We start from the raw sequence: 24,902 nt of genomic DNA on the forward strand, positions 1-24,902 counted from the left end.
TGTGATAGACCAACACAAAGTGGCACATAATTGTAAAGTGGAAGGAAAATGATAAATGGTTTTCAACATTTTTTACAAATAAATATGTGAAAGGTGTAGGGGGCATTTGTATTCAGCCCCCTTTACTTTGATACCCCTAACTAAAATCTAGTGGAACCAATTGCCTTCAGAAGTCACCTAATTAGTAAATAGAGTCCACCTGTGTGTCATTTAATCTCAGTATAAATACAGCTGTTCTGTGAAGCCTTCAGAGGTTTGTTAGAGAACCTTAGTGAACAAACAGCACCATGAAGGCCAAGGAACACACCAGACAGGTCAGGGATAAAGTTGTGGAGAAGTATAAAGCAGGGTTAGGTTATAAAAAAAATATCCCAAGCTTTGAACATCTCACGGAGCTCTGTTCAATCCATCATCAGAAAATGGAAAGAGTATGGCACAACTGCAAACCTACCAAGACATGGCCGTCCACCTAAACTGACCAGCCAGGCAAGGAGAGCATTCATCAGAGAAGAGCCAAGAGGTCCATGGTAACTCTGGAGGAGCTGCAGAGATACACAGCAAACATGTGGAAGAAGGTGCTCTGGTCAGATGAGACCAAAATTGAACTTTTTGGCCTAAAAGCAAAACACTATGTGTGGGGGGAAAACTAACACTGCACATCACTCTGAACACACCATCCCCACCGTGAAACATGGTGGTGGCAGCTTCATGTGGTGGGGATGCTTTTCTTCAGCAGGGACAGGGAAGCTGGTCAGTTGATGGGAAGTTGGATGGAGCCAAATAAAGGACAATCTTAGAAGAAAATCTGTTAGAGTCTGCAAAAGATATGAGACTGGGGCGGAGGTTCACCTTCCAGCAGGACAACGACCCGAAACATACAGCCAGAGCTACAATGGAATGGTTTAGATCAAAGCATATTCATGTGTTAGAATGACCCAGTCACAGTCCAGACCTAAATCCAATTGAGAATCTGTGACAAGACTTGAAAATTGCTGTTCACAGACGCTCTCCATCCAATCTGACAGAGCTTGAGATATTTTTCAAAGAAGAATTGGCAGAAATGTCCTCTCTAGATGTGCAAAGCTGGTAGAGACAACCCCAAAAAGACCTACAGCTGTAATTGTAGAGAAAGGTGGTTCTACAAAGTATTGACTCAGGGGGGCGCCATACAAATGCCCCCCACACTTTTCACATATTTATTTGTATCATTTATCATTTTCCTTCCACTTCACAATTATGAGCCACTTTGTGTTGGTCTATCACATAAAATCCCAACAAAATACATTTAGGTTTTTGGTGGTAACATGAAAAAAATGTGGAACATTTCAAGGGGTGTGAATACTTTTTCAAAGCACTGTAGGTGGTCCTAAGAGGGGTCAGAGGGCAGAGCTGACCTCGTACTATTTTGTCACGAGGAGCGCCAGGCAATTAGAATGGGGAAGATGTCCGCTCCATCTGCATGCTTTGTTGGGCGGGGTCTGTACAGGACACTTTCACGCTTATCCCTAACGCAGGTAGCTGGCTTCTGTGTTCTTCACCTATAGCAGCCACCTTTCCCATAAGGCAAGCAGGACTACCTGTACTCGGTTGCCCACAGGAGTTACACACACTTCTACAGTGCCTGGCTACCACGACAGGTACTTGCGGTTGTCAGACAGGCAAAGTGGTTCAATGACAGTCCAGGTACAAGGCAGGCCAGGTTCAGAATAGTCAGGGTCAAAACCCGTAGTCAAAAGGCAGGCAGAGTTCAGAGAATAGTCGTCATCCAATCCGAGGTCATACACAGGGAAATCCAATATAGCAGAGCAGGGCAGACAAACAGGCAGCTTGATCAGGTATTACACACTCTTATCACAAGCACGAGACTGCAGGCTTGGCTGGCTTATATCAGGTTTGGTCTTCACCCAGAGACTGGCCACATCAATCACCTTGCAGGTGGACAGACAGATAGGGAGAATGCCACAGCCAAAACCGAAAACCGGGATGGTGGAATGAGGAACGGGAGCTCTACACGCTTCTGGCAGAAACTTACCTTATCAAGCACTGCAGGTAGGTTACAGCATTGTTATTGCAGCCCTGAAAAGAGGGGCAACTATGACAGCAAGGCTGAAAAGGTCAGACGCAGGGAAGAGCCAACAACAGGATTTCTTTATTGTACTTTGCTGGGTTATCATTACAGGGAAATAAACTGAAAGGAAATCTTCTGTGTGGATCTGACAGTAAAATCCCCCTTCACTCGGCTCTCTGCAGGAACACATGAATGCCGTTCTTGGAGCGCAGGACCAGCTGCGGCAGTTTCAGGGGCGGTTGAGAGAGATCGGGCGACAGTTCAAATCGGTTCAAGGTCAGCGCCACAGCTACTTTCATCTCGTTCATGGCAAAGTTCTGTCCAATGCAATTCCTGGGCAGGATAAAAAAAAAAAAATTCATATTAAAGCAGAACTCTACCCATAACAATTTGATAAAAAAAATAATGTTCTATAAGAAGAAACATCCATTCCACATTAATAATTCTGCTACCAAATTTAGTGTGGGCTGTAAATTGCCTCCGGCATTGCTCCTGTTTCTTCTTGCTGGAGGCGGCCATTTTGCTGTAGCCCAGAGCCCCTGAGGAGCAGTCCACCATAAAGCGGAACTAAACCCATCGATTTAACCGTTTCAAAAAAACAGTTACCTTCCTGGAATGCCGGTGTCTTGCCGAGAAAGTTCCCCCGGCGGATAAGGACCCCCCCTGTACTGTGCAGGCGCTGCGCTTGCGCAGTACGAATGACTAGGAGCCGCCGAAAATAGCCGAAGCTGAAAAACATTAATCAGCTGTACACGGCGCCTGCGCCCTAGGTCCAGGTTCAAGCCCCACCATCCAAATGGACCTAGAGGGAGAATCGTGCCCGAAGCGTGGCGAGCGGAGCGAGCCCGCGAGTGGCCCTCTTACAGGCGTCGTGTACAGCTGATTTCTCTTCTATTTGGCTTCGGCTATTTCCGCCGGGGTCCTTATCCGCCGAGGGGAACTTTCTCGGCAGAACACTGGGATTGCCAACTGTCACATCTGCTTGTGTCCTCAACTAAACTGTCAAACTGATTAGTCACAGCACAAGCCAACCTTCACGCCGACCGTACGCAAATACGTGCCCTCGGCTTGACAGGGTTGTACCGGGGTGACGCCTGCAAGCTGCAGGCATCACTCCGGTACAGTTTTTTTAGAGCCGGCGGCCGGCTTTCTTGGGATAGCAACCGATGCGGCTAAGAAGCCGCTCGGCTGTTATTAGACATGCGCACTGCCGAAAAATTTGTTCTTTTTTTGTTTCATTAGTTTTTCGGGTCATTCGTTATGATCGCAATTCGTAAATACGAAAATGAGAAAATAGGAAAGAAAATGAGAAGATTCGAAAGAACAACTAACTAAATTAAAATAACAAACTATTAAATGATAGGTATTGGAATTTCCTTTCAAATTTGGCTGTTAGCGAACGTAACGAATATGATTTTATCCGAAGTTACGAATTATCCGAAATAATGAATGACGCATCTAAATGAATAAAACGGAACTAATGAATAATAAATAAGAATTTTAAAAAGTTTTTATTATTATTATTGTTATTATTATTTTCTTTACGTTCCATTTGTTTAGATGCGGCATTCGTTATTTTGGATAATTCATAACTTCATAAATTTGTATTTGTTACGTTCACTGACAGCCAAATTTGAAAGGAAATTCCAATACCTATAATTAATAGTTAACTTAATTAGTTATTTTTTCAGATTTTCGAATTTTCGGGTTTTTGAATTTACGAATTTTTGAATTTACGAATTCTCAAATTTATGAATTTACGAATATTCAAATTTACGAATATTCGTAAAAATTTGTTAAACGGGTTTTCGTTAATTTGGATATTTCTGAATTAACGAATTTGTCAAAATTTGTTAACCGCTTGCCGACCGCCGCATGTATTATTATTACTTATTATTATTATTATACAGGATTTATATAGCGCCGACAGTTTACGCAGCGCTTTACAACATTATGGCAGACAGTACAATTACAATACAGTTCAATACAGGAGGAATCAGAGGACATGTACATTTACGTTGGCAGAATGGCACGGCTGCGCTAATGGGCGTACCTGTATGTCCCTTTGAATTTGCCACCGTGCCAGCGCGTGCTCCGTGAGTCCGCCCGCGGGTCCCGCCGGTTGCCCGTGATCGTCTCACGGAGAGGCAGGACGGGGACAGGCCTATGTAAACAAGGCATGTCCCCGTTCTGCCTTGTGACAGGACAGAGATCTACTACTTCCCGTCATCGGGAGCAGTGATCGCTGTCGTGTCACTTGTAGCCCAGCCCCCCCCCCCCCCCCACAATTAGAATCACTCCCTAGGACACACTTAACCCCTTCATCTCCCCCTAGTGGTTAATCCCTTCCCTATAATCAGTGGCATCAACTCGGTCACTTCAAAAATCGGGAGATACATAGATTTTTTTCTTCAACCATCCGTATCAAAGATGCCGTCTTATCTAAAAGACACCAAAGATATCATCAGAACACTTTCTAATGTTTCCTATTCAGGTGATCTCATTATGGCAACTGCGGATGTTGCATCCCCCTACACCTGTATTCCGCACCGTCAGGGTATAGATGCGGTTAAATGCTTTCTTCATAGGGATGTTTCGCTCGCTTTACCCCAGGTGGACTATATTATCGAACTAATTGAGTTTGCAACGCAGCACAATTACTTCTGGTTCGATGGTAGATTCTACCGTCAACATAAGGGGGTCGCGATGGGAGCTAAGTTCGCTCCCAGTCTGGCCAATTTATTTATGGCCAAGTGGGAGGAGGATGTCGTCTATGCCATGAGAAACCCACACCTTTTGTTGTGGGCTCGGTACATAGACGACATCCTCCTCCTATGGACTGGTAGTCCAGATGATCTAGTCGATTTTATGACGACCCTTAATAACAACAATAGGAACATTGTTTTGTCATTTGAATCGAGCACCACCTCAGTCCATTTTTTGGACTTAGTTATCGAAAGAAAGGAAAGCCAATTTATATTCAGTACCTATTTTAAATCTACCGATCGGAATGGGTATATACCCATCGATAGCTGCCATCATGCGCCTTGGATCAGGTCAATTCCTAAGAGTCAGTTCCTGCGACTAAGTAGGAACTGTGCTGACCTTAACACCTTCAGGATCCAAGCCGCATCCCTTAAGGATAGATTTCTGGAGAAGGGATACAACCCCTCGGATCTAGATAAGGAGATTAACAATGCCTGTGTGATCGATCGCCAATCACTACTAGAGGATAAACCTCGACAAATAAATGAGGACTTTAAATGGTCCTTTTTGACGTCCTTTTCTATTCAACATAAAAACGTTAAAAGAATTTTTGAACACCATTGGGATGTCCTCAAAACTGACAAGGTTTTGGGCCCTCTGTTGCCCAAGACCCCCAAGGTGGTTTTCAAAGGCGCTCCTTCTCTCCAAAATAAGTTGGCACCTAATGTCATCAACCCCCCAATTAAACCTTCCTTCTTTCATAATTTGATTGGTTTCTACCCCTGTAAAAAATGTTTGGTCTGCCAGTTTAACACCAGTGGTAGGAGGGCCAGCCACAGTTTCTCCTCTACCGTGACCGGCCGTTTCTACAAGATAAAACAATTCTGCACTTGCGCTACTACAGGGGTAGTCTATCTTCTGACTTGCCCATGTGGTAAGCAGTATGTAGGGCGGACCATCAGATCTTTCAGAACAAGAGTATCTGAACACATTAACCTTATTAAAGCAGGTAGTACCAAACATACTGTGCCTCGCCACTATAGGGAATTCCATAACCGAAACCCTGAGGGTACACAGTTTCTCATCATCGACAAATACGTTGCTCCCTGGCGGGGCGGTTCGACCCTTAGGTGTGTCTCCCGCCTGGAGACTTACTGGATTTATGAATTGGGGTCCCACTCCCCACGGGGGATTAACGTGGAGTGGGATATCAATTCTTTCATTAATCAGGCTTAGCCATTTAGCTTGTGGTCTCTCCTTTATATTCATAGAATATACATTTTGGTTTATTTAATTTTACCTTTATTTTAATTATTCATATTTCTCATGTTCAGTCTGTATCCACATATTGATATAATTCCAGATCAAATTCTGTACACCATCATTTAATTATGTATTACTATTCTAAAATATGCAATATCTGTGCAGTGAATATTTTAATAAGTATGTCATCTTACGTTGAGATTTTGCCATATTTTAGTATTTTACATGCTATGTCATGCCCCTCATTGGCAGTGTCATTTCAGCCTCTAGTTAATATTTTCAATCACCATTTGGTCATGATTGACGTTTTTCACTACTATAACTAGTTTTGACATCCATCCCAAGTTGCTCTTGTATGATCCAAACATCGGTTGTTTTAATCCACCTTTGCTGACACCTATTATGCGGTGTCAAATCATCATGACCTTTTCCGGGCCCCCCCCCAGCCTATCAGCGCCTTTCTCCCCTTACCGGAAGTGTCTTAGCTTCCGTTGTGGGAGAGAGGCTTGGTTCCCTAAGTGGAGTGCACCGGCGCCGCAGCAGCATTGCGGATGACGTCACTGCGCACGTCCATGACGCTGGATCCATTGGGTGGAGCCGGATGGCGCTTTAACCAATGAGATCTGGCTATAATGAAAGCGAGGCTTGGTATGCGCTCGGATATTTCCGAAATAGCCGACCAAGCAATCATTCTATTTTTTAACATGTATTTCAGATTTTTCACTTGCTAATCATAGCGGTATCACACCGCTCATTACCCCTTTTATTTCATGTCTTCATACAATAAATCTGTTACCATTTTTAATAACCAGGAAGTGGCATCAATTACGTCACTTCCGGTCTACCAACACTCCCAGTGGGGGTCACTCTTTGTTTAAATAGCGGTGAGGTGGGGGGGCTCCACACCCCAGATGAAGGCTTGGTAGCCGAAACATGTCGGGTGGACCCCTCACTATTACCGCGAATGATTTTATATGAGCCATTTCTGATCTCCTATCATGTGAGTGTTCATTTTTCTATTTTAATAAATTGATGTTTTTTTAAAAACATTATTATGCCATGTGAGCTTTCTTTCTCGCATGATATTTGAATTATCCATTGGGCCTGTTGGACTGTCTTGGGGACGTTTGAAGCCGCGGTGAAACCCCCCCTTCCCCCCTTTCTTTGGAAGCAGAGGATCATCTGATGATACACCCCGCCAGACCTGGTGGTCATTAAGCCCTCTTAGACTTGTGAGACGTAAGTCTTCTCAAGTCATCTGATTCCGGTAAGCCTCCTTAGATGCCTTGGTGATGGTCCTGCCACCTATCTAGACCTTCCACCCATCTGTGATCTATCCATTCATCTACTAGAAGTGAACCACTTCGCTTAGGAGGAAACCCTGGGAACTTTTATATTTCATTTTTCAATTTTTTCAATTTTTTATTTTTCAATTTTTCCTTATAGATCTTTGGTGGTGTTTATAATACGGATTTATACTACTCTTTTATTGTAGTCACTTTTATATGCCTATTTGTATCACTTAGTGTTGTTTCAATACTGGTTTTGTCCCGCAAAGGACGAACTGATCCACTGTTCACATTCGTTACTATTATGAATGATATATACACATAGCGCTACACTATTTTTACTGTTAACCCCTTCACTGCCAGTGTCATTTACACAGTAATCAGTGCATTTTTATAAATGACAATGGTCCCAAAATAGTGTCAAAAGTGTCCGATGTGTCCGCGATAATGTCGCAGTCACGATAAAAATCGCAGATTGCCGCCATTACTACTAACAAAAAAATTAATAATAAAAATGCCATAAAATTATCCCCTATTTTGTAGACAATATAACTTTTGGACAAACCAATCAATATACGCTTATTGCGATTTTTTTTTACCAAAAATATGTAGAAGAATACATATCGGCCTAAACTGAGGAAAAAAATGTGTTTTTTTATATATTTTTGGGGGATATTTATTATAGCAAAAAGTAAAAAATATTGCTTTTTTTTCCAAAATTGTTTTTTTGTTTATAGCGCAAAAAATAAAAACCGCAGAGTTGATCAAATACCACCAAAAGAAATCTCTATTTGTGGGGAAAAAAAGGACGTCAATTTTGTTTGGGTACAACGTTGCACGACCGCGCAATTGTCAACTAAAACGACGCAGTGCCGAATCACAAAAAATGGCCTGGTCATTGAGCAGCCAAATCTTCCAGGGCTGAAGTGGTTAAAAAAACGAATTCGTAACAACACGAATTGCACATGTCTACCTGTTATCCCAAGCAGCGCGCGCGGGCGGGGGGGGGGTGGGGGGGTCCGCCAGCTGGCCAGAGACCCTAAGGAAGCCGTAATCGGCTTTGATCAGGTCTTGAAACTAGTAAACAGGAAGTCATGACATCACTTGCGGTTTACAGAGGACTTAAAGGCGCCAAATTTTTAAAAATGAAAGCATTTAAAACTGCCAAACTTGGCTGTTGAATGCTTTTAAGTGCAAAGGAGGGATTTGGGGTCTTATAGATCCCACCATAAAGAGTACCTGTCGCTGCCTATTACTGTCACAAGGGATGTTTACATTCCCTCTGACAGCAATAAAAGTGATCAGAATTTTTTTTTGTAAAGGGATAGTGTAAAAATAAAAAAATTTACTTTTTAAAGCGCCCCCCTCTGCGCTCGTGCACAGAAGCAGACGCATGCGTAAGTCGCGACCGTAAATGTAAACCACAATTCAAACCACACATGTGAGGTATCGCCGCGATCATTAGAGCAAGAGCAATAATTCTAGCACTAAACCTCCTCTGTAACTTTGTAAAGGGGGGGGGGGGGGGGGTGTAATATGCAGGGGGGTTGGGTAATGTAAAGGGGTCCAGATTTTTATCTTAATTTATTAGCAGGTGAATGCGGCAATCCATGCATTTACTTACATTGAACCCGGCCCTTAAGAGGAAAAAGATTGCCGACTCCCTGCCCTAGATGTTTAACCCCTTCCCAGCCAGTGTCACTAGTACAGTGACAGTGCATAGTTTTAGCACTGATCACTGTATTAGAGTCACTGGTTCCCACAAAGTGTCAGTTAGGGTTAGATTGTCCGCTGCAATATCGCAGTCCCGCTATAAGTCGCTGGTCGCCGCCAAAAGAAAGCTCTATTTGTGGGGGAAAAAATGATATAAATTTTGTTTGTGGGTAGCATTGCACGACTGCGCAATTAGTGAAGGTAATACAGTGCCAAAAAGCAAAAAGAATTCCTGGCCAGGAAGGGGGGTAAATCTCAAGTCAAGTGGTTAAGATATACTTACTGATTGGCATGTACAGTGATGGCCGGTCATACCGGCACCCCTCCATTTCTGTCAGATAATGGGCCATTTTGCCCAGAAAATTGTTGCAAATAAAAATGTTTCGGCAATTGTCGCGTTTATTTCTTTTGTTTGTATCGGTATGACACAAAAAAGTGGAGAAACAAAAAAGTCAAATCTGACACATTCCACGCAAAACTCCTAAAATGGACTTCACCAAATTATTGGGACCCTCTCAGAATTGTAAGAAATAATTGCATTCCAAGCTTGTGATGCTCCTGTAATTTGTAATCAAACTCACCTGTATCAATTAACAGGTGCTGATAATAAAGAAATCCCACCGGCATCCAGTTAAAATGGTGAAAAACTGGCTCAACCTTTCAGTTGTGTGTCTCTGTGTGCCACACGGAGCATGGAGAAGAGAAATAGCAGGAAAGAATTGCCTGAGGAAAAGTATGGGCAATCTCAAGGTTACAAGTCCATCTCCAGAGATCTTAATGTTTCTGTGGCCACTGTGTGCAACGTTGTCAAGAAGTTTACAGCCCATGGAACTGTAGCTAATCTCCCTGGGCGTGGACCAAAGAGAAAGATTCATCAAAGATTGCAACGAAGTCTAGAGCCCTGGAGTTTAGTCAGGGAGCTCCTCACAAATTTACTTCCCAGGAGTAGTTGTCCTGGTTGATTGATAGGGTTCTATTGATTTCTCCCCAAGCTTGGCCTTGTTGCACTTTTCTCTTCTACCACTAGGTGGCCGGGTACTTGGTGGTATTAGATATGAGAAGGGCAATCTAAGGTCAGGTTATGGGTATATGGGGCATCCCAGCCAATAGGCCAAAACCTTCTTTAATCCCTTGGCCTGCTGGGAGAGCCTATATATCCGGGTGGAGTCAGGTGATCTATGTTCTGTGCCACCTGGACCGCTGTCTGGGTGGATATTTGTTGTATGCCCCGGGCCGCTAGGCTGGAGATTGGGCCTATCCCTGGGGTCATCTAGCTGACAGGCTGTGTGAGGGCCTATCTAGAAGTAAGAGGGCAGCACAGGGTTGGGATTGTGGCTTGCAGTCCAACCAAAACTGACGGTTCTGCCAACCTGTCAGTGGTCGGAGGTAGAAGGGAAGCTGTCGCCACGATGGGTCCAATCGCCTTTACCTGGGGACCACAGTGAGTAACTGAAGCAAGTACCAGAGCAATATTCTCACCGAAGGGGCACAGTGGAGAATCGGGAAACTTCAGGCGGTGATCAAGTCAGGGACCCAACCAGCGGATGAGACACTTGCAGAGCAGCCTTGTGTGCCAAGCCAGGGACCTCACCGGTCAGCAGGGGTGAAGCTTGAAGGTATCCGAAGTGCCAAGCTAGGGACCCAGCAGGGAAGCGTGGGTGACACTTGAGGGAGATACCGCCGTGGAAGCCTTGAGGAACTCAAGGGATTCAGAGTCAGTGAATCAGAGGGTCCAGTGAGAGCTCAGTATTGAAGAACTACAAGGATCAGTTGTAGTGGAGCTGAAAGAACTGTTACATTTGAGTTAGGAACTGTTAAAGGGCTGTTACCATAGGAGACAGCAATCCTGCACGTGCAGAAGTAGCGCCTTGCTGGGGCTTTTCCCTGTATGGCTGTCCTCCTATTGAAGTCTCAGAGTCTGCCAGTTGCGTTTGCAACTATCTAAGGGTGTCCGGGCCCTAACCCTCTTTCCCTCAAAACATATAAAAAAGAACAATTAAAAGAAATAAAACCTCTTTTACATCCAAGAAGTGTCTTTTGCGCCCAATGACTTTCATCATCTTTGCACACACTATGCCTCACACCCCACCACATATTGAAGGATTTCAGCTGTCTTTGGCCTTGGAGGTTCTCATCAGACCAAAAGAGGTAAAAGACTTTGCTAGAGAAGGATTGTTGGAATGGTGGATAAAGTACTTCCATCAACTTCCAGACAAATTCAAGCCGACCTGCAGGCACAGGGTACAACTTTGTCCGCTCGCACTAAACGTCGCCATCTGAATAAAAAGGGACACTATGGTAAGAGGACCCCACTGCTGACACACAAACATAAAAAGCCACATTGGAGTTTCCCAAAACTTACCTGAGGAGGCCAAAATCCTTTTGGGAGAATGTGTGGTGGACAGACGGAACAAAATTCCAGATTTTTGGTAAAGCTCATCATTCTACGGTTTTCAGATAGTCAAACATGGTGGAGGTTCACTGATGTTTTGGGGTTGCTTTGCTGCTTCAGGCACTGGATGACCATGTGCATGGCATTATGAGATCTGAAGACTACCAAAGAATTCGGGGGTGCAATGAAGGGCCCACTGTCTGAAAGTTGGGTTTCTGTCGAAGGTCATGGGTCTTACAGCAGGACAATGACCCAAAGCACATGTCAGAAAGCACCCAGAAATGGTTTATGACCAAGTACCTAACTGGCCAGCAATGAGTTCAGATCTACTGTAAATCCCAATCCCATAGAGCTACTGTGGGTGGAGAAATTGGGAAAAGGAACCCCTCCAATCTGAGAAACCTGGAGCAGTTGGCAAAAGAAGAGTGGTCCAAAATTCCAGTAGAGAGGTGGAAGGAACTCATTGATGGTTACAGGAAACCATAGATTTGAGTTATTTTTTTCCAAGGGGTGTGCTACCAAATATTACATTGAGGGTGCCAATCATTTTGTCCAGTCCATTTTTGGGGTTTTTTGTGGAATGTGTCAGATTTTTGTGACAAACAAAAGAAATAAACATCAGAATGGCGAAACATTTGTAAATACAATTTTCTGGGCGAAGTGGGGCATTATCTGACAGAAATGCGGAGGTGCCAATATGACTGCCCATGACTGTCATGTATGGACCTCTCTATAGGGTTAGGAGGAAACCCGACATAGAGATTCATGATGTACCTGGGTCCGGCTGCAAAGGGAACAAAGGCGTGGGAATGACGCTTGGCAGAATTTTCCTGGGAAAACCGAAGAGGATCGAATACCTGCAATACAGAGATGAATGTTACTCGGTGTAAATGATATCACATGGGGGGAGGGTAGAGGGAAGAAGACAAATCCTTCACAAACCATCACCGACAATGAAGGTGACATTTCCTGACATCAGAAGGGAAGTCTTTTTTTATTGTTAATGTCCCGTCTTCATTTTAAAAATTGTATTCTCAATTTATAGTGCTGGCTAAAAGATGTCCCCGACCCAGATCCACAATGGGTGCACACCCAGGCCTATGATAGGGAGCGCTGATCCCTCCACCACTTATTATTATAGGTGTTGGGAGGGTGCAGAGAATGGGGGGGGGGGGGTTATGCATTGTAATGTTTATTATAGGTGTTGGGAGGGTGCAGAGAATGGGGGGGGGTTGTACATTGTACTGTCTATTATAGGGGTTGGGAGGGTGCAGAGAATGGGGGGTGGTTTATACATTGTACTATTTATTATAGGGGCTGAAAGGGTGCATAGAATGGGGGGGGGGGGGGGTTGTACATTGTACTGTTTATTATAGGGGTTTAAAGAGTGCAGAATGGGGGTGGGGTGGTTTATACATTGTACTGTTTATTATAGGGGTTGGGAGGGTGCAGAGAATGGGGGGGGGGGGGGGTTTTATACATTGTACTGTTTATTATAGGGGCTGAAAGGGTGCATAGAATGGGGGGGGGGGGTTATGCATTGTACTGTCTATTATTGGGGTTGGGAGGGTGCAGAATGGGGAGGGGGGGTTCTACATTGTACTGTTTATTATAGGGGTTGGAAGAGAGCAGAGAATGTTGGGGGGGGTGTTATACATTGTACTGTCTATTATTGGGGTTGGGAGGGTGCAGAACGGGGTGGGAGGTTGTACATTGTACTGTTTGTTATAGGGGTTGGGAAGGTTAGGAGGATGGGGGGGTTATACATTGTACTGTTTATTATTGGGGTTTGGAGAGTGCAGAGAATGGGGGGGGGGGTTATACACTGTACTGTCTATCATACGGGTTGGGAGGGTGCAGAATGGGGGGGGGGGGTTGTGCATTGTACTGTTTATTATTGGGGTTGGGAGGGTGCAGAATGGGGGGGGGGGGGTTGTGCATTGTACTGTTTATTATTGGGGTTGGGAGGGTGCAGAATGTGTGTGTGTGTGGGGGGGGGGGGGGTTATACATTGTACTGTCTATTATAGGGGTTGGGAGAGAGCAGAGAATGTTGGGGGGGGTTATACATTGTACTGTCTATTATAGGGGTTGGGAGGGTACATAGAATGGGGGGGGGGGGGTTTGTACATTGTACTGTTTGTTATAGGGGTTGGGAAGGTTAGGAGGATGGGGGGGTTATACATTGTACTGTTTATTATTGGGGTTTGGAGAGTGCAGAGAATGGGGGGGGGGTTATACACTGTACTGTCTATCATACGAGTTGGGAGGGTGCAGAATGGGGGGGGGGTTGTGCATTGTACTGTTTATTATTGGGGTTGGGAAGGTGCAGAATGTGGGGGGGGGGTTATACATTGTACTGTCTATTATAGGGGTTTGGAGAGTGCAGAATGTGTGTGTGGGGGGGGGGGTGTTATACATTGTACCGTTTATTATAGGGGTTGGGAGAGAGCAGAGAATGTTGGGGGGGGGGTGTTATACATTGTACTGTCTATTATTGGGGTTGGGAGGGTGCAGAATGGGCAGGGATTGTGCATTGTACTGTTTATTATTGGGGTTGGGAGGGTGCAGAATGGGGGGGGGGGGTGTTGTGCATTGTACTGTTTATTATTGGGGTTGGGAGGGTGCAGAATGGGCAGGGATTGTGCATTGTACTGTTTATTATTGGGGTTGGGAGGGTGCAGAATGGGCAGGGATTGTGCATTGTACTGTTTATTATTGGGGTTGGGAGGGTGCAGAATGGGGGGGGGGGTGTTGTGCATTGTACTGTTTATTATTGGGGTTGGGAGGGTGCAGAATGGGGGGGGGGGTGTGCATTGTACTGTCTATTATAGGGGTTGGGAGGGTGCAGAGAATGGGGGGGGGTTTATACATTGTACTATTTATTACAGGGGCTGAAAGGGTGCATAGAATGGGGGGGGGGGGGGTGTGCATTGTACTGTCTATTATAGGGGTTGGGAGGGTGCAGAGAATGGGGGGGGGGGATTGTGCATTGTACTGTTTATTATTGGGGTTGGGAGGGTGCAGAATGGGGGGGGTTATACATTATACATTGTACTGTTTATTATTGGGGTTGGGAGGGTGCAGAATGGGGGGGGTTATACATTATACATTGTATAATGTATAATGTATAAATGAAACTTTCTATAATAGAAGTGGATTCATCTTCCAAACAGCCGACTGATTTATCAACATTTCCAAAAGATGTAATCAAATTGTCAGTAAATCGGCCGGCCTCCTCCTGTCCACCAATTTCCCAATCTACAATAGTAGTGAAGGTAAGGGGCCGTACCTCGGGGTCCTCCCACACGGCTGGGTTCCGATGAATGCAATAAATATTTAAACTGACGATAGAACCTAAAAAGTACATAAAAAAACAACATTAAAGAAAAGACAACATCTTATTATCAACATCCAACTACAGCACACTGGTCAGGGGCGCCTTCTCCTACCAACTACATCGCACGGGTCAGGGGTGTCTTCTACCATCAACTACAGCACACTGGTCAGGGGTGTCTTCTACCATCAACTACAGCACACTGGTCAGGGGTGTGTTCTACCATCAACTACAGCACACTGGTCAGGGGTGTCTTCTACCATCAACTACAGCACACTGGTCAGGGGTGTGTTCTACCATCAACTACAGCACACTGGTCAGGGGTGTGTTCTCCCACCAACTACAGCACACTGGTCAGGGGTGTGTTCTCCCACCAACTACAGCACACTGGTCAGGGGTGTCTTCTACCATCAACTACAGCACACTGGTCAGGGGTGTGTTCTACCATCAACTACAGCACACTGGTCAGGGGTGTGTTCTACCACCAACTACAGCACACTGGTCAGGGGTGTCTTCTACCATCAACTACAGCACACTGGTCAGGGGTGTCTTCTACCATCAACTACAGCACACTGGTCAGGGGTGTCTTCTACCATCAACTACAGCACACTGGTCAGGGGTGTGTTCTACCATCAACTACAGCACACTGGTCAGGGGTGTGTTCTCCCACCAACTACAGCACACTGGTCAGGGGTGTCTTCTCCTATCAACTACAGCATACTGGTCAGGGGTGTCTTCTACCATCAACTACAGCATACTGGTCAGGGGTGTCTTCTCCCAGGATTTGGGGTTCTCAGGGTTCCAGGATCTCCCTGGACATCCTGTGACATCACTCCTGGGTGCTAGGGGCAGATTTTTTGGGGGGGGGGGCAACAATATATTTGTATCTCCTCAGGTGTGGGTTTTTGGTAACTGCTGATCATTTAGTTTTTTTCATGGAAGAAGTGGCCCTTACATGTCAATGGAGAGGTCGGGGTTACAACTTACTGATTCCCTTCTATACAACTACCTGGAAGCAGCAAAGTCTGGAGAAGAAGTGTACTTTGAAGACACATCACCTTTCCAGCCAGACCCCCCACAATACAAATACTTTCCGGGGACACAACTTACCCAGTCTAGGCCCTGGAGATTGTATGAATACAGCTCTCTGATCTCTACCGCCCTGACTACAGCCAATCCCGGGACTCCAATTCCAGGGCTTCCTAACCTGGCCAAAGCCTTGTTTAACCACTTCAATACCAAGGATGTCATATGACGTCCTTGGCTTTGAGCGGGTATATCTGATGCCTGTAGTTACAGACATCATTCAGATATTGCCGGTTTCAGCCGGCGAATCTCTACACCATAGGAACGATCATAGCGGCCGTTCCGCCGCTTGATCGTTCCTATGGGAGGCGAGAGGGGACGTCCCCCCCCCCCTCCCGCCGCCCTCCGGTGCCTGCTCCGACTCACCGTTACGATCGGTGAGGCGGAGAGCGGATCCGCCGGCGCCGGATGTAGATCATAGAGATTTCCGGTGGACCAGATGGTCCCCGGAGTCTCTATGATCGTCGGAGGCCGGGCGCGATGTTATGACGTCACGCCCGGCCTCTCCATTCAAAAAAACGGCGCCGCTTCGGCTTGGAAGCGGCGATCGTTTTATTATTTTTTTTTATTTCAGGCTTCCCAGCCTAGTGGTGAGATATGGGGTCTTATTGACCCCATATCTCACTATTAAGAGCACCTGTCATGTTATATTGCTATTACAAGGGATGTTTACATTCCTTGTAATAGGAATAAAAGTGATCAATTTTTTTTTTTTTTCAAAAAAGTGTCAAAATAAAAAAATATATATATAATTAACAATAAAAAAAAAAGTTTTTAAAGCGTCGCTGTCCCTGTGTGCTCGCACGCAGAAGCGAACGCATACGTAAGTCCCACCCACATATGAAAACGGTGTTCAAACCACACATGTGAGGTATCGCCGCGAACGTTGGAGCGAGAGCAATAATTTTGGCCCTAGACCCCCTCTGTAACTCAAAACATGTAACCAGTAAAAAAATTTCAAGCGTCGCCTATGGGGATTTTTAAGTACCGAACATTGGCGCCATTCCACGAGCGTGTGCAATTTTGAAGCGTGACATGTTAGGTATCTATTTACTCGGCGCAACTTCATCTTTCACAAAATGTAAAAACATTGGGCTAACTTTACTGTTTTGTTTTTTCTTTTAACACAAAACAGTTTTTTCCCCAAAAAAAACGCGTTCGAAAAATTCCTGCGCAAATACTGTGTGAGATAAAAAGTTGCAATAACCGCCATTGTATTCTCTAGGGTCTTTGCTAAAAAAACATATATAATGTTTGGGGGTTCTATGTAATTTTCTAGCAAGAAATGATGATTTTTACATGTAGGAGCAAAGTGTCAGAATTGGCCCGGTATTGAAGCGGTTAATGATGTATAACTGGGGTCTCCAAACTGTGGCCCTTTGCTTGCCTTTATCTGGCCCTTGGGGCACTATCCCTTCCACTAATACCAATGATGGGGCACTATTCCTCCCATTGACACCAATGATGGGGCACTAAACCTCCAACTGACACCAATTATGGGGCACTATTCCCCCCACTGATACCAATGATAGGACACTATTCCTCCCACTGACACCAATGATGGGACACTATTCCTCCCACTGATACCAATGATAGGACACTATTCCTCCCACTGACATCAATGATGGGGCACTATTCATTCCACTGATACCAATGATGGGACACTATTCCTCCCACTGACATCAATGATGGGGCACTATTCATTCCACTGATACCAATGATGGGACACTATTCCTCCCACTGACACCAATGATGGGACACTATTCCTCCCACTGATACCAATGATAGGACACTATTCCTCCCACTGACACCAATGATGGGACACTATTCCTCCCACTGACACCAATGATGGGGCACTATTCCTCCCACTGACACCAATGATGGGGCACTATTCCTTCCATTGACCCCAATGATGGGACACTATTCCTTCCACTGACACCAATGATGGGGCACTATTCCTCCTACTGATACCAATGATGGGGCACTATTCCTCCCACTGACACCAATGATGGGGCACTATTCCTCCCACTAATACCAATGATGGGACACTATTCTTCCCACTGACACCAATGATGGGGCACTATTCCTCCCACTGACACCAATGATGGGGCACTATTACTTCCATTGACCCCAATGATGGGACACTATTCCTTCCACTGACACCAATGATGGGGCACTATTCCTCCTACTGATACCAATGATGGGGCACTATTCCTCCCACTGACACCAATGATGGGGCACTATTCCTCCCACTAATACCAATGATGGGACACTATTCCTCCCACTGACACCAATGATGGGGCACTATTCCTCCCACTAATACCAATGATGGGACACTATTCCTCCCACTGATACCAATGATGGGACACTATTCCTCCCACTGACACTATTACGCCAATGTAATTTTTTTACGCTCACTGACCACCATGCCTCCGGCATTTTCTACTCCCACTGGCCAAACTCTGCTCCCCCCTAAAGTCTGAAGCGAAGTAAACTGGCCCTCTGTTTCAAACGTATGGAGACCCCCTGATGTATATTACTGAAAATGTAAATGTGCATCTAAAGTCTTCACCGCTGTAATAATTTGCGTCCCGATCATTCACAAAGAAACAGCCACCTGACCGTCCTCATTGCGACTCCTGGAGTAGAAGATGGACGGTCTCATGGATCTGAGTACGGAGGAGGCCAGTAGAGGCCGGAGCCGCTCATTGGAAGCTCTGCTGCCTGGGATCTTAGAAGAATATATATTCTGGTATTTAATGTCGTGTGAATGAAATGCCTGACAATAATCTGAATGGAAATCGGCGCCAAATGTAAGAGCCCTCAGGAGCCAAATCCGCAAAGGTGCTTTGGATGTATTCAGTAAAATCTCAGAAAGGTGATTGAAGAGAATTCTAATCCACCGTCCAATCTTCTGTATTCATCATATAAGAGAATGGTGCTCAGTGTATGTACTATCCGCAGGGTAACACCTGCCGTACCTGCAGCCCGGGCGCCGATTATAACACCGGAGTCACCTGAAGATTATATGAATGACATGATTCTGGCCACTCCCTTCCCCCGTCACCACATACAGATAGATAAATGAGCTGATTTTACGCATTTCGGTGTCAGCCCGTAACGTATACGTTTTCCTCAGACATGAATACTACGATACTTCTAGTATATTTTATTGATGAGATGACATTATAAGGAGGTATGAAAGGAATCCCACCCTATCAATGTGAGGTTCTGGCAGATTGGTCATTATACAGGTCCGTGAGAAATCGCAGCCCAGTAACTAGCAGGGACAATGACAGCGACTTTGCTGCAATGCTTCCGCCTCAAACCACCCACACAAAAAGGTAGAAGAAGGGATCATACCTGCTGGTAGGGATCGCCCATCAAAGAATGTGATTGGTTTGGAGAGCTCCCTGGACACGGCGGGCACTGGTGGATAAAGGCGTAGGCTTTCCTTAATGCACATTGTGGTGTAGGGAAGTCTGCTGAGGTCCTCCCTGGAGGAAAACACAAAGTTCAGCACTTAGGTTTCATCCATCCCATCGATACTCATCAAGTTTGTCACAAGAAAGGTGATAAAGGTAACTCACCATCCCATGGTGCCTCGGCCCCCCAAGACCTCCCGGATCTCCTCCCGGCACTTCTGCTGGTGTTCTGGATATTGGGCCATACAGTGCAAGATCCAGGAGATGCCGCTGGCTGTCGTGTCGTGGCCTTCAAACATGAAAGTGTCAACTTCAGCTCGGAGGTCCTCATCGGACAGACCCTGACCGTTCTCATCCTGCATCACACAGAAACAACACAAAGCAATTTATACATTCCATTCAATAGGAGACATTACACAAGAGCTGTAGTCACCCGCAGATTGAGGGCTACAGTAATAGTCACCCGCAGATTGAGGGGTACAGTAATAGTCACCCGCAGATTGAGGGGTACAGTAATAGTCACCCACAGATTGAGGGGTACAGTAATAGTCACCTGCAGATTGAGGGGTACAGTAATAGTCACCCACAGATTGAGGGGTACAGTAATAGTCACCCACAGATTGAGGGGTACAGTAATAGTCACCCACAGATTGAGGGGTACAGTAATAGTCACCCGCAGATTGAGGGGTACAGTAATGAGTAGTCACCTTCAGATTGAGGGGTACAGTCATAGTCACTCTCAGCTTGTGGGGTACAGTAATGAGTAGTCACTCTCAGATTGAGGAGTATAGTGATGAATAGTCACCCTCAGATTTAGGGGTACAGTAATGAGTAGTCACCCTCAGATTGAGGGGTACAGTAATGGTCACCCACGGATTGAGGAGTATAGTAATGATTAGTCACCCTTAGATTGAGGGGTACAGTAATGGTCACCCTTAGATTGAGGGGTATAGGAATGAATAGTCACCCTCAGATTGAGGGGTACAGTAATGAGTAGTCACCTTAAGATTGAGGGGTACAGTAATAGTCACCCGCAGATTTAGGGGTACAGTAATAGCCACCCACAGATTGAGGAATATAGTAATGAATAGTCACCCTTAGATTGAGTGGTGTAGGAATGAATAGTCACCCTCAGATTGAGGGGTACAGTAATGAGTAGTCACCTTCAGACTGAGGGGTACAGTCATAATCACCCTCAGATTTAGGGGTACAGTAAAGAGTAGTCACCCTCAGATTGAGGGGTACAATAATAGTCACCCTCAGATGGAGGGGTACAGTAATAGTCACCCACGGATCGAGGAGTAAAGTAATGAATAGTCACCCTTAGATTGAGGGGTATAGGAATTAATAGTCACCCTCAGATTGAGGAGTATAGTGATGAATAGTCACCCTCAGATTTAGGGGTACAGTAATGAGTAGTTACCCTCAGATTGAGGGGTACAGTAATAGTCACCCTCAGATTGAGGGGTACAGTAATGAGTAGTTACCCTCAGATTGAGGGGTACAGTAATGAGTAGTTACCCTCAGATTGAGGGGTACAGTAATAGTCACCCTCAGATTGAGGGGTACAGCAATGAGTAGTTACCCTCAGATTGAGGGGTACAGTAATAGTCACCCTCAGATTGAGGGGTACAGTAATGAGTAGTTACCCTCAGATTGAGGGGTACAATAATAGTCACCCTCAGATTTAGGGGTACAGTAATGAGTAGTTACCCTCAGATTGAGGGGTACAATAATAGTCACCCTCAGATTTAGGGGTACAGTAATGAGTAGTTACCCTCAGATTGAGGGGTACAGTAATGAGTAGTTACCCTCAGATTGAGGGGTACAGTAATAGTCACCCTCAGATTGAGGGGTACAGCAATGAGTAGTTACCCTCAGATTGAGGGGTACAGTAATAGTCACCCTCAGATTGAGGGGTACAGTAATGAGTAGTTACCCTCAGATTGAGGGGTACAGTAATAGTCACCCTCAGATTGAGGGGTACAGTAATGAGTAGTTACCCTCAGATTGAGGGGTACAGTAATAGTCACCCTCAGATTTAGGGGTACAGTAATGAGTAGTTACCCTCAGATTGAGGGGTACAGTAATGAGTAGTTACCCTCAGATTGAGGGGTACAATAATAGTCACCCTCAGATTTAGGGGTACAGTAATGAGTAGTTACCCTCAGATTGAGGGGTACAGTAATAGTCACCCTCAGATTGAGGGGTACAGTAATTAATAGTCACAGTAGTGTGGTATCTATGGGCAGCACCTGAAGTATCTCTGAATGATTTCCTTCAGCGTATCATTGATTATCTGAAGGTTCAGGAGCGATGCCGGTTCCAGGCTCTTCTGGAAATGAAGATCTAACACTCCGACACAAAGGTCTCCCCAGACATACCGATGGGAAGTGGTGAAAACTGACCTTCGAACACAGAAGAATGTCCAGAAAATCCGGGTGTCTCTTCTGCTGGATTTTCTCCAGTTCCTCGTTTTTTTCCAGCAGTTTTTTTCTTTGTTCAATAACTTTGTCTAATTGAAGAAAATAAAAATATATTCTGAATCTTCATGAATCTCTTGTTATGTCCACTGAGATCTACCTACAGTATCTGACAAAAGTTAGTACACCCCTCAGTGACATTTGTGTAAATCTTTTCTTCTCTCTTTTCATGTGACAACACTGAAGAAATGACACTTGTCTACAATGTAAAGTAGTGAGTGTACAGCTTGTATAACAGTGTAAATTTGCTGTCCCCTCAAAATAACTCAACACACAACCATTAATGTCTAAACCGCTGGCAACAAAAGTGAGTACACCCCTAAGTGAAAATGTCCAAATTGGATCCAATCAGCCATTTTCCCTCCCCGGTGTCATGTGACTCGTTAGTGTTACAAGGTCTCAGGTGTGAATGGGGAGCAGGTGTGTTAAATTTGGTGTTATCGCTCTCACTCTCTCATACTGGTCACTGGAAGTTCAACATGGCACCTCATGGCAAAGAACTCTCTGAGGATCTGAAAAAAGAATTGTTGCTCTACATAAAGATGGCCTAGGCTATAAGAAGATTGCCAAGACCCTGAAACTGAGCTGCAGCACGGTGGCCAAGACCATAACAGGACAGGTTCCACTCAGAACAGGCCTCGCCATGGTCCACCAAAGAAGTTGAGGTCACGTGCTCAGCGTCATATCCAGAGGTTGTCTTTGGGAAATAGACGTATGAGTGCTGCCAGCATTGCTGCAGAGGTTGTAGGGGTGGGGGGTCAGCCTGTCAGTGCTCAGACCATACGACGTGTGAGGGCTTGTTTCCCACTTTTATTGAAAAAGAAAAGTCCTTACATCAGGGTACTCCTTTTATCACCCCCCCCCCCCCCCCCCCCCCCCCCAATACATCAGGGTCCCTATCAGAGTTCCCCGTTGCATCAGTTTCCTCCTTTTATCAAAGTTAGAGAATCTGCACATCAGCTGTGGGCAGGAAAAAATCTTGCAGCAGGCCACAGTTTGGAGACACCTGTGTAAGCAGGGGTTAGTTTCCCCTTTAGTAAAGCCCCTCCCTGGGAAGTTTGGTGGGTGGAGCCCTAATCAGATGGGAGCATGAGAACAGGTCACTCCTGGGTTCTCATCCAGAGCTTCAGAAGGCTCTGGATGAGAACTCATAACAGGGGGACTCTCGATGGAGAGAGGTTGGGAGAATTGGCTGGACTTTCTGAGTTTTGGGTTATTTGCTTTAGTTTAGTACTGGATGCCTGGCGAGTAATATGAAGGGTTGGTTTTACAGACTGTTAACCTACTGCTCAAAGCAAGGTCCATAAAGACATGGATGAGCGGGTTTGAGGTGGAGGAACTTGATTTTGCTGCACAGAGTCCTGACCTCAACCCGATAGAACACCCTTTGGAATGAATTAGAGCGGAGACTGTGAGCCAGGCCTTCTTATCCAACATCAGTGCCTGACCTCACAAATGCTCTTCTGGAAGAATGGTCAAACATTCCCATAGACACCCTCCTAAACCTTGTGGACGGCCTTCCCAGAAGGTGTACATATTCACCAGCGCACCATGGATCTACAATCACCGTCCAAAGGCTTTTTTTGCAGAGAGATCACATCAAAAAGACAAGTGTGACGTTTTGGAGTAACGCGACTCCGAAACGTTGCACTTGTCTTTGTGATGTGATCTCTCTGCAATAAAAGCCTTTGGACGGTGATTGTAGATCCATGGTGCGCTGGTGAATATATACACTTTCTTGATGTCTTCAGGATTCAGCTGGTAATTGCTGCAGCACCCACCATTGATGAGCCTTGTTTTCCAGGAACGTGTGCGATAGACAAGCCTTCCCAGAAGAGGTGAAGCTGTTATAGCTGCAAAGGGCGGAGCCAACTCAATATTGAACCCTCCGGACTAATGCTGGCCATACACTATACGAAAAATCGGCCGAAAAATCGTTCGTATGGACACTTCGTTCGTTTTTCGGCAAGTTAGTGAGTACAAATCGATAATCGTTTGTGACGTTTTTGTGGAAAAAAAACGAACGGCATGTTTGGAAAATTTCTGCCGAACGTACGATAAATTGCAAGGTTAATGTGTTTCCCGTCCGAACTGCCTGCACTAGGTATATGTAAAAAAACGAACACAAAATTATTTATTCATGTCCACTGAACAGATTATCGGACATTATATGATGGCACGATCGTTTGCGGTCACGGTCGAACGTTCGTTTTTCGAAAATGGGTACGGCCGATTTTCTGTATAGTGTATGGCCAGCATAAGACTGGGATGCCATTAAAGTTCATGTGTGTGTAAAGGCCGGTGTCCCAATACTTTTGACAATATAGTGTATTTGAGACCTGGAATTTTGGAGGTTCGGAGTGACATTTGGGTGGGAAAAGAATCTCCACTCCTGACTACAGGGACTCAGGTCCCTATTGGGTTAAGCAGCCTCCAGGAAGCAGCACATAAAACAGGGAGCTGGTAGTATTAGGTGTAGTGGGTAGTATTAGGTGTGGTGGGTAGTATTAGGTGTAGTGGGTAGTATTAGGTGTGGTGGGTAGTATTAGGTGTAGCGGGTAGTATTAGGTGTAGCGGGTAGTATTAGGTGTGGCGGGTAGTATTAGGTGTAGTGGGTAGTATTAGGTGTGGTGGGTAGTATTAGGTGTAGTGGGTAGTATTAGGTGTAACGGGTAGTATTAGGTGTAGTGGGTAGTATTAGGTGTGGTGGGTAGTATTAGGTGTAGTGGGTAGTATTAGGTGTAGTGGGTAGTATTAGGTGTGGTGGGTAGTATTAGGTGTAGTGGGTAGTATTAGGTGTGGTGGGTAGTATTAGGTGTAGTGGGTAGTATTAGGTGTGGTGGGTAGTATTAGGTGTAGTGGGTAGTATTAGGTGTAGTGGGTAGTATTAGGTGTAGTGGGTAGTATTAGGTGTGGTGGGTAGTATTAGGTGTGGTGGGTAGTATTAGGTGTAGTGGGTAGTATTAGGTGTAGTGGGTAGTATTAGGTGTGGTGGGTAGTATTAGGTGTGGTGGGTAGTATTAGGTGTGGTGGGTAGTATTAGGTGTGGTGGGTAGTATTAGGTGTAGTGGGTAGTATTAGGTGTGGTGGGTAGTATTAGGTGTAGTGGGTAGTATTAGGTGTGGTGGGTAGTATTAGGTG

General features: G+C 45.3%; 1 protein-coding gene across 2 annotated transcripts in view; it reads right to left on the reverse strand.

Moving 5' to 3' along the window:
* Window positions 1–2,126: 2,126 nt before the first annotated feature.
* The window catches only part of LOC141103876 (cytochrome P450 4B1-like), a 55,515-nt gene continuing 32,739 nt past the window's right edge, over window positions 2,127–24,902 (reverse strand). For both annotated transcript variants that reach the window (XM_073593934.1, XM_073593935.1), the window contains exons 7-12: window positions 21,687–21,793; window positions 19,444–19,634; window positions 19,217–19,350; window positions 14,723–14,787; window positions 12,206–12,288; window positions 2,127–2,401 (exon numbers count right to left, since the gene is read on the reverse strand). In XM_073593934.1, coding sequence (XP_073450035.1) covers window positions 2,233–2,401; window positions 12,206–12,288; window positions 14,723–14,787; window positions 19,217–19,350; window positions 19,444–19,634; window positions 21,687–21,793 — 749 coding nt within the window. In that variant the 3' untranslated portion in view covers window positions 2,127–2,232. The remainder of the gene's footprint in view (window positions 2,402–12,205; window positions 12,289–14,722; window positions 14,788–19,216; window positions 19,351–19,443; window positions 19,635–21,686; window positions 21,794–24,902) is intronic.

The sequence above is a fragment of the Aquarana catesbeiana genome, linkage group LG07 (genome assembly GCF_042186555.1).
Source record: "Aquarana catesbeiana isolate 2022-GZ linkage group LG07, ASM4218655v1, whole genome shotgun sequence".
NCBI lineage: Eukaryota > Metazoa > Chordata > Amphibia > Anura > Ranidae > Aquarana > Aquarana catesbeiana.